This window comes from Salvelinus namaycush, chromosome 15 (assembly GCF_016432855.1).
Source record: "Salvelinus namaycush isolate Seneca chromosome 15, SaNama_1.0, whole genome shotgun sequence".
Taxonomy (NCBI): Eukaryota; Metazoa; Chordata; class Actinopteri; order Salmoniformes; family Salmonidae; genus Salvelinus; species Salvelinus namaycush.
Genome location: NC_052321.1, coordinates 28,149,535 through 28,166,400, shown reverse-complemented (window position 1 = coordinate 28,166,400; position 16,866 = coordinate 28,149,535). Strand labels below are relative to the sequence as shown.

General features: G+C 45.3%; 1 protein-coding gene across 4 annotated transcripts in view; it reads left to right on the top strand.

Moving 5' to 3' along the window:
* meis2a (Meis homeobox 2a) overlaps positions 1 to 16,866 on the top strand; it is a 102,092-nt gene that overhangs the window by 28,789 nt on the left and 56,437 nt on the right. For all 4 annotated transcript variants that reach the window (XM_039009693.1, XM_039009694.1, XM_039009695.1 and 1 more), the window contains exon 8: positions 9,889 to 10,034. In XM_039009693.1, coding sequence (XP_038865621.1) covers positions 9,889 to 10,034 — 146 coding nt within the window. The remainder of the gene's footprint in view (positions 1 to 9,888; positions 10,035 to 16,866) is intronic.

Below are 16,866 nucleotides of genomic sequence, written 5' to 3'. Positions count from 1 at the left end.
CTCACTACCCACTCACTACCCACTCACTACTCACTCACTACTCACTCACTATCCACTCACTACACACTCACTACCCACTCACTACTCACTCACTACCCACTCACTACTCACTCACTACCCACTTACTACCCACTCACTACTCACTCACTACCCACTCACTACTCACTCACTATTCACTCACTACCCACTCACTACCCACTCACTACCCACTCACTACTCACTCACTATTCACTCACTACCCACTCACTACCCACTCACTCACTCACTCACAGCTGTATGGAAAATCGGAGGATGAAAAGAAAGGAAGAGTAGCTTTCTGAAAGACATGCTCCTCTTCGGTGTACTGTTATGCCATGTAAGAGAAGGAATACGAGTGATACAGTGTGAAAAGCATGAGGGAATGTACCACACAACTACCTGGTATGTGCATCAGTGTGTACACATATGCTTGTGTGTAGTGGTGGAGACATAATATACCGGTGCTTATTGTATGCTCATCTGTGTGTATGTGTTGGTACAGTGTGTGTGTGTGTGTGTGTGTGTGTGTGTGTGTGTGTGTGTGTGTGTGTGTGTGTGTGTGTGTGTGTGTGTGTGTGTGTGTGTGTGTGTGTGTGTGTGTGTGTGTGTGTGTGTGTGTGTGTGTGTGTGTGTGTGTGTTAGTAGCATACAAAAGGCCCTGCACAGAAGAAAGTCAGCAAGAGGGGAGACAAAAGCAGCGATCATCTAACAGAGCTCCTCACAGGCCTGACTAATTTATGAGGGCAAACTGTACTGCCGAAAGAGAGAGAGAGAGAGTGCAAAAGAGAGAGACAGATTGAGGGAGGGAGAGTCAGGTGGAGGAGGGAGGAACCGGAGGAAGTTTTCATTGACTCTCCTGAGCAGGACAAGCCGAGGCCCAGGGGTGGATTCCTCTCAGTTTGAACTTTATCAGGGGCTACGCTTAATCAATACGCTATTGGAAAAAGAATTAATTACTAAAGCAGAATAAAACAGCTGCATTTTAAAGCGAAGATTCATCAATTCAGTAATCTCTTGGTTACAGCTCAGGTGCCAGGAGGATCATTCCGACTCCATGTAATGAGGAACTGTGGGAGTTGGAGTTTCCCTCAATCCTCCCTCCTCCAATCCCCCAACTCCACTCTTCCTATCCCTCCACCTCTGTCCAACTGGGGAGGAATTCACAATCACCTTCCTCTTCAGCTGTTTGTCATCCACCTAGCTAGCTTGCTAGCTACCCTTCCTCTCCCACTATATCCTTTTCTCCCATCCTCCATCCATCCTATGCCAAGCTCTATCTCTCCCCTCCACCCCTTCCACTTCCCCCACTCTCCCCTCCAAGCCACATTCCCACCAAATTCCTGTCTTCCCAGGGATGGGAGATGGGGTTATTAAAGTGGAAATCTCCGGTGTGAAAGCGGGCGGGAAAGGACCATTCCTGCTGCTGTTGGAGCCATCGGGCCGGACATTCCTGTACCACGTCTGCCTGGGACACCCCTGCTGTTGGGTTTTAAGGAGGGTGTGTTTGGGGGCAGTGCGCTTTGGGGGGCGAAGAGGGAACACCCTTGGCGTCAAGGTATCCACGCCAGGGTTATAAACTCCCCCCTATCCCATCACCCCTCCACCCAGTATCTCAGCCCTGTAAACGGCTGCCCCTGCCTCTCCCATAATGGGGGGATTTCATGGCGGGTTGAGAAGGGGTTATGGGTGATGAATTGGGTTTTTAGTGAGCTCATTAGGAAGCCAAACAGAGTTTAGACTGGCAGAGCAGGGCAGCAGCACAGTAATCAGTTCTGCTCGCTTTGTTCCATGCCTCCAGGACATTTGTGGTGGGAAAAAAACGCCATGGCAGTCGGCTGATGAGAGGGCTGCAGAGTAGAGGCTACAATCTGATGGTTGACTTGTTGATTTATAAATCTTTTAACTCATTTTCGCACCCATACCCCACTCTTTACCCCACCACCACCAATCTCTGTAAGCCCAGCACTTTGATGCCATTGTCCGTGGGGTGTGGCAGGCCATGCAAGCCAGTAATAACTCCAAGGTGTCCTGCACTCCCAACACAAACTAGCTGCATTTGCTTGTTTGAGTCTGAGGTGTAATTGGGGGTAGAGAATCACTAGTAATGTTGCTCTCATCATCCTCCTGCTGCCTCTAACACGGTGATTGATCTGCAGTGCTGTATCACAAACGGCACTCTGCCAAAATAGGGAACCCCTCATTCCACTGAATTTCTTTCCTGCAGTTTTTTTGTAGAAGACTTTGATATGGTTCTACTAGGGATTAATAAAGCCATATAGCCCGTAGCTAGCAAAACAATCCATCCACGTGATGAGCTGCTTCTCTCTCTCCACTCTCTCTCTCCCTTTCTTTGTTTTCTTTATATTTCTCTGCTCTATTCTCTCAGTTCACGGTCTTATTCAGAGCTGAAAGGAGCAACAACACCCCCTATTTTGGGGGAGAAAATGGATCCAGTTTGCTTTGCTAATTTTCATCCTCTCCAATTAATTGAACATGACCCAGTTTTGCTTCCGGGGGGCACCCAGCCACCCATCCTTAGTGGGGCAAGACCTACCCTAGGAAGAGATGAAGTCGCTAGCTCAGAGGCTGAGGCACCATGGCCTGTTATTTAGTTTTCTGCTACAGTAATAAAGATATCAAAGCTGAACAGAGGCAGAGAGGACATATGTAATTTTAACCAACCAGGGAGAGAATAGCTCCGTCGTGCCAAGATCAGCTTTGGGAAGAGGAGGACAGAGCAGAGCTGAGAAGGGGAGGGAAACGACTGGTAAGGCAGCAAGGCTTCTAAAGATCTGATCTTTAAAAGTCGAGGGATGCACCTAGATAACCTCTGGGAGCAATTACAGCAATCTGATTTGGGAAAAGCTGAGGAGGGAAGAGAGGAGAGTATTCACAACGTTGTTGTGCGAGCGGCGCAGTGTACAGTGCAGACAGAGAGGAGTTGAGGGGGAACAGAACAGGGTGAAGTTGTCAGGGAGGCAGCGAGTGTGAAATCTTTGGTCTAGACCCAAGGCCCTTCATTAGGCACTGATCCCTGTCTCTGGAGCGATCTAGGGGCAGTCATGGGCATCAAGACACCCTTTTAGTCCCCCCCCCCAAAAAAAGAGTAGAGGAGCGGTGGGGCGGGTGGTTTGGAGGGCCGCTCCCCGTCCCCTTTGCCATTCATGCAAATTGGATCCTGACATCTGCAACAGCCTGCCTCCTTCTTCTACACATCTTTATTCCATCTCCTTTCTTTTGATCGTTTTTTTTTTCTCTCCAACTGATGTTCCTTTCCCACCCCGACTGGATGACAGGAACTATAGAAACCTCCATGAGAGAGTAGCGCTACTCCTCCCAGGCCCAAGTTGTAGTCACAGGCTGAGACTACAGGATGTTATATGAGTACTCTTTATGTAGATTCAGTGATATCTTTGTGCAGATAATCACCTCTTATCACACCGAAGGAATCCAGCTAGGTTTCTGTAAAACATTCCCCCTTAAGGTACAAATAGGAGTCCTTGATCATCCTGCAGGAAACGTTTACACACAGCTGTACTTGTTGATGAAGTGGCCCTAAAGACTTGCTCGGCACAAATGCAAGGTTTGTTGACTCCTAAAATCATCAGCACCAAGTGATTAACCAACTAATGAATAGTAGAGGCAGAGATCTTGGTCGGGGCTACTGGAAAAAATCAGAGTCGCAATCAGAGAGAGGGCCAGGAGCAAGAGCCATTGTTAGCCTCTCAAAGGCCCTATTTATGATGTAATGAGAGAACCTGCTACCTGTAACAACACCTAATTACACTGGTAATTAACCCCAGCCCAGAGCCTTTGATAATATGCATAGCCCGGTTCTCCCAAACATCAGGCATATTGGCAGATGATTATTGCCTGAAACCAGAGGCCCCAGCGGCACTAGGAAGTAGAGTGCACTCTCCTTTGTGGCACCAGGAGAGAAGCTGTAGGAGAGTGGTAGTGGGGGGAAAAGAAGGAAGGGTGCCTAGTTTTGCTTATAGCCCCTATTTTGAGTAAAAAGTAAAAGAGCCTCACTGGCTCTAAAAAGTTTGGCCTCTGTCCCCCCAACTCCCTCTTTACCCCCTCTCCCTCCCTTCCCCTCCTTCCTCTTATCCTTCCCCTTCCCCTGCCCCTCCACTCCATCCCTTTCCCCGCATTCTGAAGTACAGAGAGATGTGCACTGAGGGCCAGAGTAAGAGCTGGGCCTGTGAGAGGAGAATTAAAGAGAGCGAGAGAGAGAGGCCCAGTATCTGTGGAGAGGTGATAGTTATCTGCAGCATTCCTGGAATGACCGAGAGGTATCTGCCTGATGGCAGGGTTAGGGGGCTAGGAGAGCGGAGAGGGAGGCAAAGGTGCAGGAGTTGAGCAACCCAACAGCCTTGCCTTGCCTGTTCTCCTGCCTGTTTTCCAGCCTGCCAGTCTGTCTTCCCACATTCAGGGAAAAGACATCTAATTAAAGCTCATATTCCACTTCATTTAAGGGAACACTTCATTATGTGTTTTTCTGCAGAGACAACTGCACATTACTCCTCATGCACAAGGACCCACTCAGTCAGTCATAACTCTCAGATCACAGACCAGATGCAGTGTTATTCCTCTAGGTGTGTATACAGGCGACACGCTGGGGGAGAGCAGATCCCATGTCACTCTGGCTGCAATGGTTCCTCTGGCCTGGTGTTCACCAGTGGTAAAATGGTAAAAGGCAGGGAGGCGACACCTGACTTTGGCGTTCGAAAGGGAGGAGGGCGGTAGGGAGAGGAGGGAGAGTGTAATTGCTGCGACAGGTTTTAGGGCTGTTAATGACTTCTGGAATGGCGCTCCCAATTTGTCACCGTGCTTGGTGTTTACTAAGTTGTTGTTTTATGGTCCAGTGCTTGTTTAAGCAGAGATCAGGGAATAATCACCCTAAAACATCACTGGCCTTAGTGGCCAACAAACGAAAACAATTCCAAGTAAGACATCTCATCTATAGTATGGATCTGAGTGAGAGGGGTGTATAGGGCTTTTTTAAGTATATATAAAAACGTTTTACATAGGAGCAGGAGGATAGAAGCGTCGAAACAAAAAACGTTTTGTTTAAGGGATTTGGCATATTGCTAACATTTTGGAGTATGTTTTTTTTTATCTGAGGCGTTAGCATATTGATAGCATGCGGTTGGGACTAGAGAACCTGTAATCCCATGGGCAGGCACAGAGCGACAGAGGGCCAGCTATACCCCTGCCTGCTGGAGTGTGAACAGAGGTGCTGCTTGTGTGTGTGTCTGTCTGTGTGTGTGTGTGTGTGTGTGTCTGTCTGTGTGTGTGTGTGTGTGCCCACGTGTGCACGTGCGTGTGTGCGTCAGGAACATGTGGTCCCAGTGCTGTAGAGGGCCCTGCGTAAATCCTGAGTAAATAAAAGGGGGAAAGGCTGGACAAAAGAGGAGCCCCCACTGCTTCCCTTATTCGCAGCCATTTGGGGGACTGAATGTGCTAAACGTCGCTTATGCCGGCTGAAAAGTTGAGGAGAAAAAGAAGGGGAAAGGAAGGCATTAAATCCCGCCTTCTATTCTCTCCTTTCTCTCTGGCCCAGCCTGTGAGGGTGGAGGGGGTGTGGGGAGGGGCTGGAGGTCCAGGCATTGTAGAGACCCAAGGTAAAGGAGGCATAGAGGGCCCCTGTTGTTCCCCCTGTGTCCCTTTATTTCCAATGGCCCGAGCACTGTGCCCTGGGGCACCCCCAAAAAAGCTGCCCATCTCGGCCCAGCCTGTTCACCAAGGAAGCCCCTGTCTCTACCATAAGTCCCCCACATCCACTTCGCCCTCTCCTTCTCTCCCTCCCCGGTGTGGCCGAGTCGGGGTGAGCATGCCTGAGTAGCGTTGCTCTGCAGGGGGGGCGGAGGGGTCCGTTGTAATTAGTCACTTTAACCACAGCCTCCATAAGCCACTGCCTCCACACTCATGCTCCATTACCCTGAAACAAACACCGGAGCCCAACAGCATAAATCCTCTGGTCAGGCTCTCAAAGCATACACGCTGCCAATCTAGCCATTATCAGGAGCAATCTGCATGAGTATAAATAACAGCGTTGTGCTGAGGACAAATACGTGTGCGCTATTTTAGAAGCCCACAATGTGTGGTTTTGAATGGGGTTTCTGAGTTATTACTCAGTCATGTATAGTGTGGATGGACTGGAGTGGTAGGGTAGGACATTCTTGTAGTATTGATAGGGCCACAACCTGTGTAACTAGTGGTTTCATAGTGTTCTCAGCCCTGGCCCCTAGTGGCTCCCTGAAGTGCTTAATGCCCTCTAGCCATGAAGAGTGTTCTATGGTGTCATTGTAGCCTTCAGCAGATTGCAGGACATGGTGTAGTGTACGACACCCATTATACTGCGTACACCTGCTATCAGAAACCCAGACCCTGAATAAGATTTTCTTATTCATACTAACAATTAATGAAATGAATGAATGAATGAAATTGTATTTTCGTTTCAAATCGCCGGTTGGCAACCCATCCCATAATAATTGACACATAAACAATAATTCACTGTGATAATTCAATGATAATTCTTTTTCCAGTGTTCTCTGCAGTGCGCATCGCATAAAGAGTGAGAAAATGTAAGATACAAATCAATACATAATAGTAAATATGTGTGGTGGTAGTAATATATTTATATTTACAGTCCTTTCCCAGCTCGTTAATGATCTCAGCCCTGAGAGATATCTGAATGCATTTTTAACACCCGCCTATTGCTGATGAGAGACTTGATCTGACCGTAATGTTTTCTGTGCCTGCATGGTTGTTTCTGTGTTTGGTTTGATTACTCGCGTGCGCTCGCTCTTCATCGCATCCGGACATTCCTTGCAGCCTTCTCTCTCTCTCTCTAGCCGTGCACATACTTCCATTGTGAGCACTTTAAGTCATGAGAGAGAGAGAGAGAGAGGGGGGGGGGGGGGGAATGGAGAGGAGAGAGAGAGAGGGGATGTCTTTTTCCATCTCCAAGGGTGCTGCTTTTCCAAAAGTGCCTGGGGCTACACTCCAGCACCTCACCTCCCCCAGGCCCTCTGCCCACCTCCTAATAGCCATCCCCCATCTGTGTCACACGGGCAGATGAATTTTTTTCTCCACATTTTTTTTTTGCAGAGTGCACATCCACACAGGTTAAAATGCCAGAGTTGCCAGGGAACAGTCAGAAGCCATTAGCGTTTGGGACAATTTGCCCTGCAGCACTCCTTCTCTGGCTCATAAGAAAGGAGTAGGGGAGGATGTAAATCACCAGCTCTCCTTTAGATGTAATGAGGTTGTGTAAGTTGGGCCCTTCTCTTCTTCTTTCTTTCTTTCTTTCTTTCTCTCTGCTTCCTCACTCCTCTCATCCAGAATCATAATTTCTTTGATTATTTCCACCTCTTTGGGCCAGCCTTCACATTCTCTCTGGTTACTGTGTGCGTTGTCTGTGTACACATTGTGCAGATGTACTATATATTTACATGTTTTTCTATGTGTGTCATAAAGAGCAGCTCATGTGTAAGACTCCATGATTGTGTGCATTAGGCATACGTACAGTATGTATGCGCATGTGAAAGAGAGAGAGGATTTGAAAGCCTGGGAGTCTGATTTCACCCTTGCTGGCCGGGGCAGGAGGGAGTGAGCAGGCAGGGTAATGAAGTGACAGGTCAGTCTGTAAATACGCATGGGTCGCCCCAGCCAGGGGGAGGCTATCGCATTGCAGTGAAAATGGAAACGTCAATAAAATGAATCTGCCAGCCTTTTGGCCACTGTGACTATAGGATGAGCCGGATGACTCCCAGTAGGAGATTAACTTGGAAACTAGCTCTGAAAAAACAACAAAAACTAGAAATACAAAAACACAACTTAAAGTACACCATTATTTAACCCAAAAGGCAGCATTGTGAAGTGTAGAGGACTGTAGGGTCCACTCTGGAGGAGTTAGACTAGTCCCTGCGTCTGGGTCACTTTTCTCAGGAAGCCACACACAGTCACGCTGGGGATACAGCTAGGCCCCAGTATATTGTTTTAGGCTTTCCTGAACAAGGATTCGTACTTAGCGTGGGGTTTATGGCATTTTATGCTAATGAATGTCCATTCAACAATGACAACGCTCCCAGGCCGGACGCGTCACCTATACCCATATGTCCTTCAGAAAGCCCAGCCACGTCTTTATCTCCACGCAGGGAAGGAGCGCAAAGTCGCCTCTCTGTTTCCCTCTTTCGTGTGGCTCCCACACTAATAATGTGGAAGGAAAACACAGCAGACAGACAGACAGACAGACAGACAGACAGACAGACAGACAGACAGACAGACAGACAGACAGACAGACAGACAGACAGACAGACAGACAGACAGACAGACAGACAGACAGACAGACAGACAGACAGACAGACAGACAGACAGGGGAAATTAGAGAGAGAAGGAGGGGAAGACAGACCTTTATGCTGCATGTCCTTGTATTCTTCATCTATTTTGCATTTGACTATGCCGCCAGTCGGATCCGTTTTCTTTCCTGTATTTTTAGTGTTATTAGTTCAAATATTTATGCAAAATTAGGGCTTGTATAGGTGCCCCTGATTGATGCCTCCCCAAAAACAGGAGGACATGCAAGTCTGAATTTTGAGAATGCCGGGGTCCTTCTCAGCCTTAGTGAAGGAGTTTTTCAGATACATAATTTAGATGCCCTCAAGGAAGGCTTTCAAGGCATTTGTGCCCGAGGGCAAGAAAAAATAACTATGACTGTTAAAAGTAAATCATTTTTGCTAATGCACAATTAATGGCCAGAGAAGAGGAGACAGAAAAGGCGAGGGCACAAAGATTGAAATTTTGGTTTAAAGGAGAAAGACTGCCTTGATATGCACTTGTTTTCCTCCCGAAATCAAACACTATTGGACATTAATGCAGGGAGGGCTCCCGAGAGGCGCAGCGGTCTAAGGCACTGCATCTCAGTGCTAGAGGCATCACTACAGACCCTGGTTCGATCCCGGGCTGTATCCCAACTGGCCATGATCGGGATTCCCATAGGGCGGCACACAATTGGCCCAGCGTCGTCCGGGTTAAGGGAGGGTTTGGCCGAGGTAGGCCGTCATTGTAAAATAGGAATTGGTTCTTAACTGACTTGACTAGTTAAATACAAAAAAGGGAGCGAGAGCCGCCCTTCTACTGGCCTGCCATGCTAATCTGCTGGAGGAAGGGGGAGGTTCAACTCTTGTCCATTATGTGCATCAAACTGCAACAATGAACAAACCCAATGCACACCCCACTTTAATTCACAAGCTACTCAATTGGGTGCCCCCGAATGTTCAACTTCTGTGGGTTTGTTTGCGTGTGTGTGTGTGTTCATAAGGCTCCCTTCTCAGTCCATCCAGACCCTTTGGATCAGAAAAAAAGCATGACATTATGTCAAGCCTGTGGATTTAATTGACTTAATGTACTGCAGCCCCAATCTTGAAGCCTCCTTGTCGTTTTTTCCCCTTCTTTCCCTCGCTCTCTCACTTTTTCTCCTCCTATTGAACAATCTGGAGTGGAATCAGGAGCCTAGTGTTTCTGCTTCCAACCAAAACACAGTCATTAACCCCCATCCATTCCTCTCCACTGTTCTGGGTGTAAGAACTCACCTCTAGTTCTCTGTCTACAGCAAACCCCTCTCCCTCTGTGCCTAAATCCCACTACTTCTATGCAGGCATTAGTGAAGGCTACTACTGTGTAGGCTATGGCATAGTCCTCCATCTAACTTAGATAACCCACTGGGTTAGCTTTAGCGTCTTATATATTAGGTTTAGCTTCTAGGGTTCTACCTAACCCTTTGTGTGGTTAATGCCAAGGCTTCCTATTGGTCCATCTTCTGTCCTAGACTGCTATTTAACCCTGTGTCTTGTTTCTGCCTAGGAGATGGTTTAGAGAACAGCGTGGCGTCTCCTGGCACAGGTGATGATGATGACCCGGATAAGGAGAAGAAGAGGCAGAAGAAGCGCGGCATCTTCCCCAAGGTGGCCACCAACATCATGAGGGCGTGGCTGTTCCAGCATCTCACGGTGAGTACCCACATAGTGGAGTAGCCTGTGCACACTGGGGCCGGAACTAGGGCTGTGGCAGTTATGAAATTCTGTCAGCCGGTGATTATCAAGCAAATAACTGTCGGTATCACGGTAATTGACCGTTAATTAACATAAACAAATTTAGCATATCCTGGCTTCCACGCATAGCCTACAAGCCACTGATGCAGACATTTGGAACATCTACGTTTGAAAAATTCTAATAAATCTATTTAAAATAGTCTACACCATCACAATAAATCCATTATTTATTTAAGACAGGTCTAAAGAAACATGATATAAAGAAAATGTAGTATATTTCAGAAGAACAGAATAGCATACTCTGATCTGTCTATGCCATATGGCTGTGGGTTACACTAGTTCATTTAGCAGACAAGATTTTCTTAAAATTCCGTGGCATTATTTTATATTATTTTATAGTATGAAGAATACAATTGAACATTGCTGAATAAAATAGAAAGGATGTTTTCTCCAAACGATTTCTGAGGGAGTACGCATACGGCTATTCAAAGAAACACGTCCTCCTATATGCTTAATTTATAGTTATTTATGCAACTTTAGTTGTGATACAAACATTGGGTTATATGTTTTTATTTTTAATACATTCCAAGGCTGCATGATGCGACTCTAATGACGATTTGAAAAAAGTTGCATGAAAGGCAGGAGCTCTGCTTTATGTCTTGCTCAGCCTGCACACACTTCATCAGTCTCTCATTCACAATTTGACAAGCACTTGATAATGTCTCGATTTTCCCGACGGCAGTGATGCCCCCTAAAAAAATCCATGCCTTTTACGGCCATTGGCCGCTGTGCCCTTGGGCTGTACATAATAATTAAATCAAATCAAATCAAATTTTATTTGTCACATACACATGGTTAGCAGATGTTAATGCGAGTGTAGCGAAATGCTTGTGCTTCTAGTTCCGACAATGCAGTAATAACCAACAAGTAATCTAACCTAACAATTCCACAACTACTACCTTATACACACAAGTGTAAAGGGATAAAGAATATGTACATAAAGATATATGAATAAGTGATGGTACAGAACGGCATAGGCAAGATGCAGTAGATGGTATAGAGTACAGTCTATACATATGAGATGAGTAATGTAGGGTATGTAAACATAAAGTGGCATAGTTTAAAGTGGCTAGTGATACATGTATTACATAAAGATGGCAAGATGCAGTAGATGATATAGAGTACAGTATATACATATACATATGAGATGAGTAATGTAGGGTATGTAAACATTATATTAAGTGGCATTGTTTAAAGTGGCTAGTGATACATTTTTACATAATTTCCATCAATTCCCATTATTAAAGTGGCTGGAGTTGAGTCAGTATGTTGGCAGCGGCCACTAAATGTTAGTGGTGGCTGTTTAACAGTCTGATGGCCTTGAGATAGAAGCTGTTTTTCAGTCTCTCGGTCCCTGCTTTGATGCACCTGTACTGACCTCGCCTTCTGGATGATATTATTATTATATAATTATAATTCCCTTCTCCTGGCTGCGTGCTCCGAAGCACCTCTCACTCACATGGCTCTCTCAGATATCTCAATTCTTATTAGCCAATGTCCGTCACGTGATCGGGTTCTTCTCACACACGTCTATCTCAGCTCTGAAGTAGGCTATAAGTGAAGACAGACACATCGGGGATGCACCGGCGCACGTCCTTGTTATTGATTTCCGAGGCGCATATTGAAGATGTTGGAAGAACTGTCCTCAATTACTTTTCGTCAGCCAACAAGATGAGTAGGCCTAACGAACAGCAAAAACACTAGCTTATGTCAATCTACTATCCCCCATAGTACAAACGTTGACCTATTCTATTAGTCAACTTGTCCTTCTGTGCGAGAAATAAATATTCCAAACATAGTCTGGGACAGTTGTGGGATGCGATAGATCCCAAATTAATACAACCGCTCGCCTCCCTTTTTTTTTTTTTAAAGCAATGAGGCTGATGCAACAGATCAGAACGTTTAGCTTAAAATGTTGATAAACTATTAGGTTATTTGTTTACATTATAAGCGCAGCAATGCACACACAGCAGTAGGCTATAAGCGCGAGTATTCCAAAATACAATCAATTAGCGGGAAAACATTCTCAAAATGTATCACATATGCAATTATGCATGTAATGCTTTATTATAAAGGTGCATTTTTATAGTGAAAATGATCTTCCCCAAACTTGACACTCACGCGACGCCTATGTATGCCGGTTAGGATCTACACCGGTTGTAAAGCGGATTAATGTGTTTAATTTTAAGAAGTTATTTGGCCACTTTAGTTGTGATACCAGCCTTATCAAAACATATAGGCCAATGGGCTGGGCTACATGAGGTGTGGGACTATGATTTGAAAAACTCACCAAAAAAAGGCATGCACTGTTTCTTGCCTTACTGCATAAAAGCTGGACATCATTCACAAATGGTAATATATCATTCACAAGTGATAGGCTAATATTGTCACCCATCAGAGTATTCTTGATTTAATTTTGTCTTTACATATACTAAATAATATATGTGTGAAATTGGTTTTGATTTAGAGTGGACCATTATCATGCACCTGTCTCAGAACAGGGGCAGGGAAACAATACATGTCATCTATGCACTTAAATAGCGAATGGAGGACGCTTTTCCCTTGGTTTATTTTCTTGCCAGCCAGGTAGTAAAGCGAAGCAATGTGCTTTATATTAGGAAAGTTGATAAATAAATATTGTAGCCTATAGAAAGCTGATGGGATCCTCCTCTTTTTATTAGAGGCCCTCAAAACTCTGTTTTCTCATGCAATTGCATAGCCTACAGAATTGTTGCGCAACATAAGCTCATGGGCTCTCTTGAAGTGTTTGATTTGATTTTGAATCACATTTGCATTGATGTCAGAGTGAATAGAGGGACAATAGAGTGCTGAGTACCAGGCAGTTGCAAGTTTGGTAGGCTACTAATGACCATCAGCAGCATCAGAGCTTGTAGAAGGCTAATTAACGTGACTAAATGGTCACATGGAATCTGCCTGCGGTCATGACTCGTGACTGCCTGTGTGGCGGTAATACGGTCACCCGTAACAGCCGTAGCTGGAACAATACCAGTATCGCGATACTCGTTAGTATTTTGGCAAGGAAGCATTTAACTTCTTTAGGAAAACAGCCCTAATGTTGGAAACAAACATCCTGTTGTCATCCAGAGTCACATGTATTTATTTTCCAAGCTTAGCACACAATATTTTACATACAGCAGGTTTTTAAAGGTTTTAAAGCTTCTTGTTTTTATTTTTGCCATGGAAAAAAATGCGATATCGTCACAGCCCTAGTGCATACACATCACAGGAGGTTTGATGCACTTTAATTGGGTAGGACAGGCTCGTGGTAATGTCTGGAGCAGAATGAGTGGAATGGTATCAAATACATCACACACGTGATTCCTATGTGTTTGATGCCATTCCATGAAGTCCGTTCCAGCCATTATTATGAGCCGTGCTCCCGTCAGCAAGCTCCTGGGACACACATATACACAAGTGTACACACATGTACACGTACAGGTACACATACGCACACATACACACCTGTCACTGACTTGTCATGCTCGCCTGTCACTCACCTGTCACTGGTCCAGAGTGACCGGGTCAATTCAATCAGACAAAGCTAGTTTGCTCTGCTGAAGAGCCTCTGAGATGTGGAGGTAGTGCTGACGCCTAGCTAGTGTAACATCAGCAGCCCTGTCCACTGGTTTGGCACATACTGCACATCACATTGCCTTTCAATACAATACTGTCTCTGTGTTTATTCTACACTGACAGCTACACTGTTTTTTCACAGAAACATTTTGCACAAACATCATCCAAACCGGAAAATGTAGCCGACATCAGTCCTAGCTTTAACTGAAGAAAGACTGTCGTAACACAAGCAGTCATATTTAGCTAACTATTTGCTGACATAAACCACAATATGAATGAGCTAATAGCAATTACTATTTACAATTCATCACATCACGGGTGATCTCTCCATTGATCTAAATAATTGAGTAAAACACTTAATAATTATCTAAACTAATACGACATTTGTGCGCGCCACCATGTTTGTTTTTTCGCGTCAACCAAAGATAAGAAGAGGAGACAAGATGAGTTTGGTCTGTTTGCAGTATGCATGTTGAAGGGGGTGTGTCGTCTACGATCATTAATTTCCCTTCATTCACTTACGGAAGTTTACTCGAAAGATGAGTGAACCATTCCTTCACCTCATTATAACATCTTTGGTCTGACAGACGTTTACGTGACACCCAGAATGCATTGTATAATGTCAACATGGCGCCACACATAGCTGGCAAACAGCATAGCGCATCATAATCAGTACAACCTTCAAAAAAGTATTTTATACACATAGGTGTCCATTACAATCTATGCAATAATCGGAATGCATTATTTGTCGCCATTATTTGAAAACATGTGAATAAAACTGTAACTACATTATGCTCCATACATAGATACATCATATATACATACATACATACATACTGTATGCTACTGTACAGTAGAAATGACAACACAATATACAGAAAATAAGGCACTTACTTTGATAGGAATGCACACATGTCCAAAGTTATTATTTGTTATAAAAACAAACAATGAAGGCAATGCGAGCACCAGCCAGAAAAAGTTTGTTCAAGATTGCACAGATGTCTACATACTTGATTTGCGGAAACACTGGTGAAGTGCTTGGGCTCTCCTCGAAGAGAGAAGTTTGTCCGGCTCAGTAAAGCCTCAAACATAAATTGTCCGCAACAGTGAAATGGGCTACTTCTATGTGAATTAATGAGGAGGCGGAACATACCTCAATTCAAACTGTTAGAAAATAAAACTTGTTCGAAAATAATTAGAAAATGACAAGTTGAAACAGCCTATAGATAATTAACAGGCAGCACGTGTTGACTGTCCTGTTGTGTAACAATCACATTTTGGAACAGTGAGTGCATTCTGACATCATGTGCATAAAACAACTCATGCTGGGAGCGACCGGTAGAGATATTTGGAACTCACACGTGGAAAGGTTAATATGCGTGCTATGTCAGTGCCATTTTTACTATTGGCTTTTACATTAAAAGGAAACATGTGAGATGTTTTTCTAGCACTTACTGTATGTCTTAAGTATAAACAGTACCTGTCTGTTGTTATATTCCCTCTCTTCTGTCCGTTGTTTGAGGTTGAGAGGTTGCATCTTAAGCTGGCTTCTCGCCAAAACACAGAGGAGCTTGTTTGTTTGCCTCACTCTCTCTCTTTGCCGAACACTTAAATCAGACAACATCTGACAACGGCTCATTCACTTCAGTCGGCAAAGAGTGACGCTACGCCTTGGATGAAATATTCAGAGGACACATTAATTCTGTGGATAGTTTTAGAAATTAATATCTGTGTGTGTGTGTGGGTGTGCTTGTGTTTATTATTAGCGAGGGTCCCGGTCAAGCCACTGTAGAGTCAGGAGTCACTGAACAGTGTTTGTGTGCAGTGAGGTGATGCAGCTAGCCAGGCAGCATGGTCCAAGAGAAGGGAGTGTGTGTGTGCGGTGGGGGGGGGGGGGGGGGGGGGGGGGGGGGGTCACATAGTGGGGGTTGGGAAGGTTGGGGTTGGGGTTGTCATGTCCCACCACCCTCTCTGATGTCAGAACATTATCAGAACGGCGGTCTGTATTGATTTTTAACAGGGAGGTCTGATTTCAGGCAGAGAGGTGGGACACACAAGCTGGTGTCTGCTGACCACGTGGCTTAGTTAGGATGGACAGAGTGATAGGATGAAGGAGGGGTGTATGAATGGAGAAGAAGAATGAGGGAGGAAGGTAGTGAGCCAGGGCAGGTCAGAACCCCAGGATGATCCTGATCCTCTCATTTAAGAGGGTCAGGTACCCCCCACTCCCCGTGCCTGCGTTGCCCAAAGCCTCTGCCCCCCTGATTACCTAACCAAAGCCCAAATAATGAGTGGCTAGCAAATACGGCCTAATTGAAAGGGCTGTAAATCCATTGCATATTGGTCAGGGATAATCAGGAGTGCTTTAATCACTTTTATCTATTCATGAGCAGTGGAGCTGCAGCAGCACAGCCCTTAGCCTTGCAGCACCACCACACAGCACAGAGCTTATTATTCTCATCATTATCAAAATCACTTCACAGCTGTTCATGGCTAGGCTACATATCCTTGGCTGGAGATTTCTCCCCAACCCGCAGAATAGAATGGGCTTCGTTTGGAAGCTGACAGTGTGAGGGAGAGAATGTGAAAAAAATAACAGATTTTCCCCCTCTTCTTTTGCCTGCCATGAGCTTGAAGTTAGATGGTTGTTCTGTGTGTGAAGGAGGGAAAAAAGGGAAGATAGTGAGGGTTGAACATTTCGGGGGGCCACCTACCAGGGTGGTTAGACACACACACACACACACACACGTCTCCTGGTTAATTTGGTGCGCTCATACTACAGTACGTGACCAAAAGTATGTGGACACCTGCTCGTCAAACATTTTATTCCAAAATCATGGGCATTAATATGGACTTGGTCTCCACTTTGCTGCTAAAACTGCCTCCACTCTTCTGGGAAGGCTTTCCACTAGATGTTGGATCATTGCTGCGGAGACTTGCTTCCATTCAGTCACAAGAGCATTAGTGAAGTCGGGCACTGATGTTGTGCGATTAGGCCTGGCTCACAGTCGGCGTTCTAATTCATCACAAAGGTATGCGATGGGGTTGATGTCAGGGCTCTGTGCAGGCCAGTCAGGTTCTTCCACACCGATCTCGAAAAACCATTTATGACCTTGCTTTGTGCAGAGGGGCATTG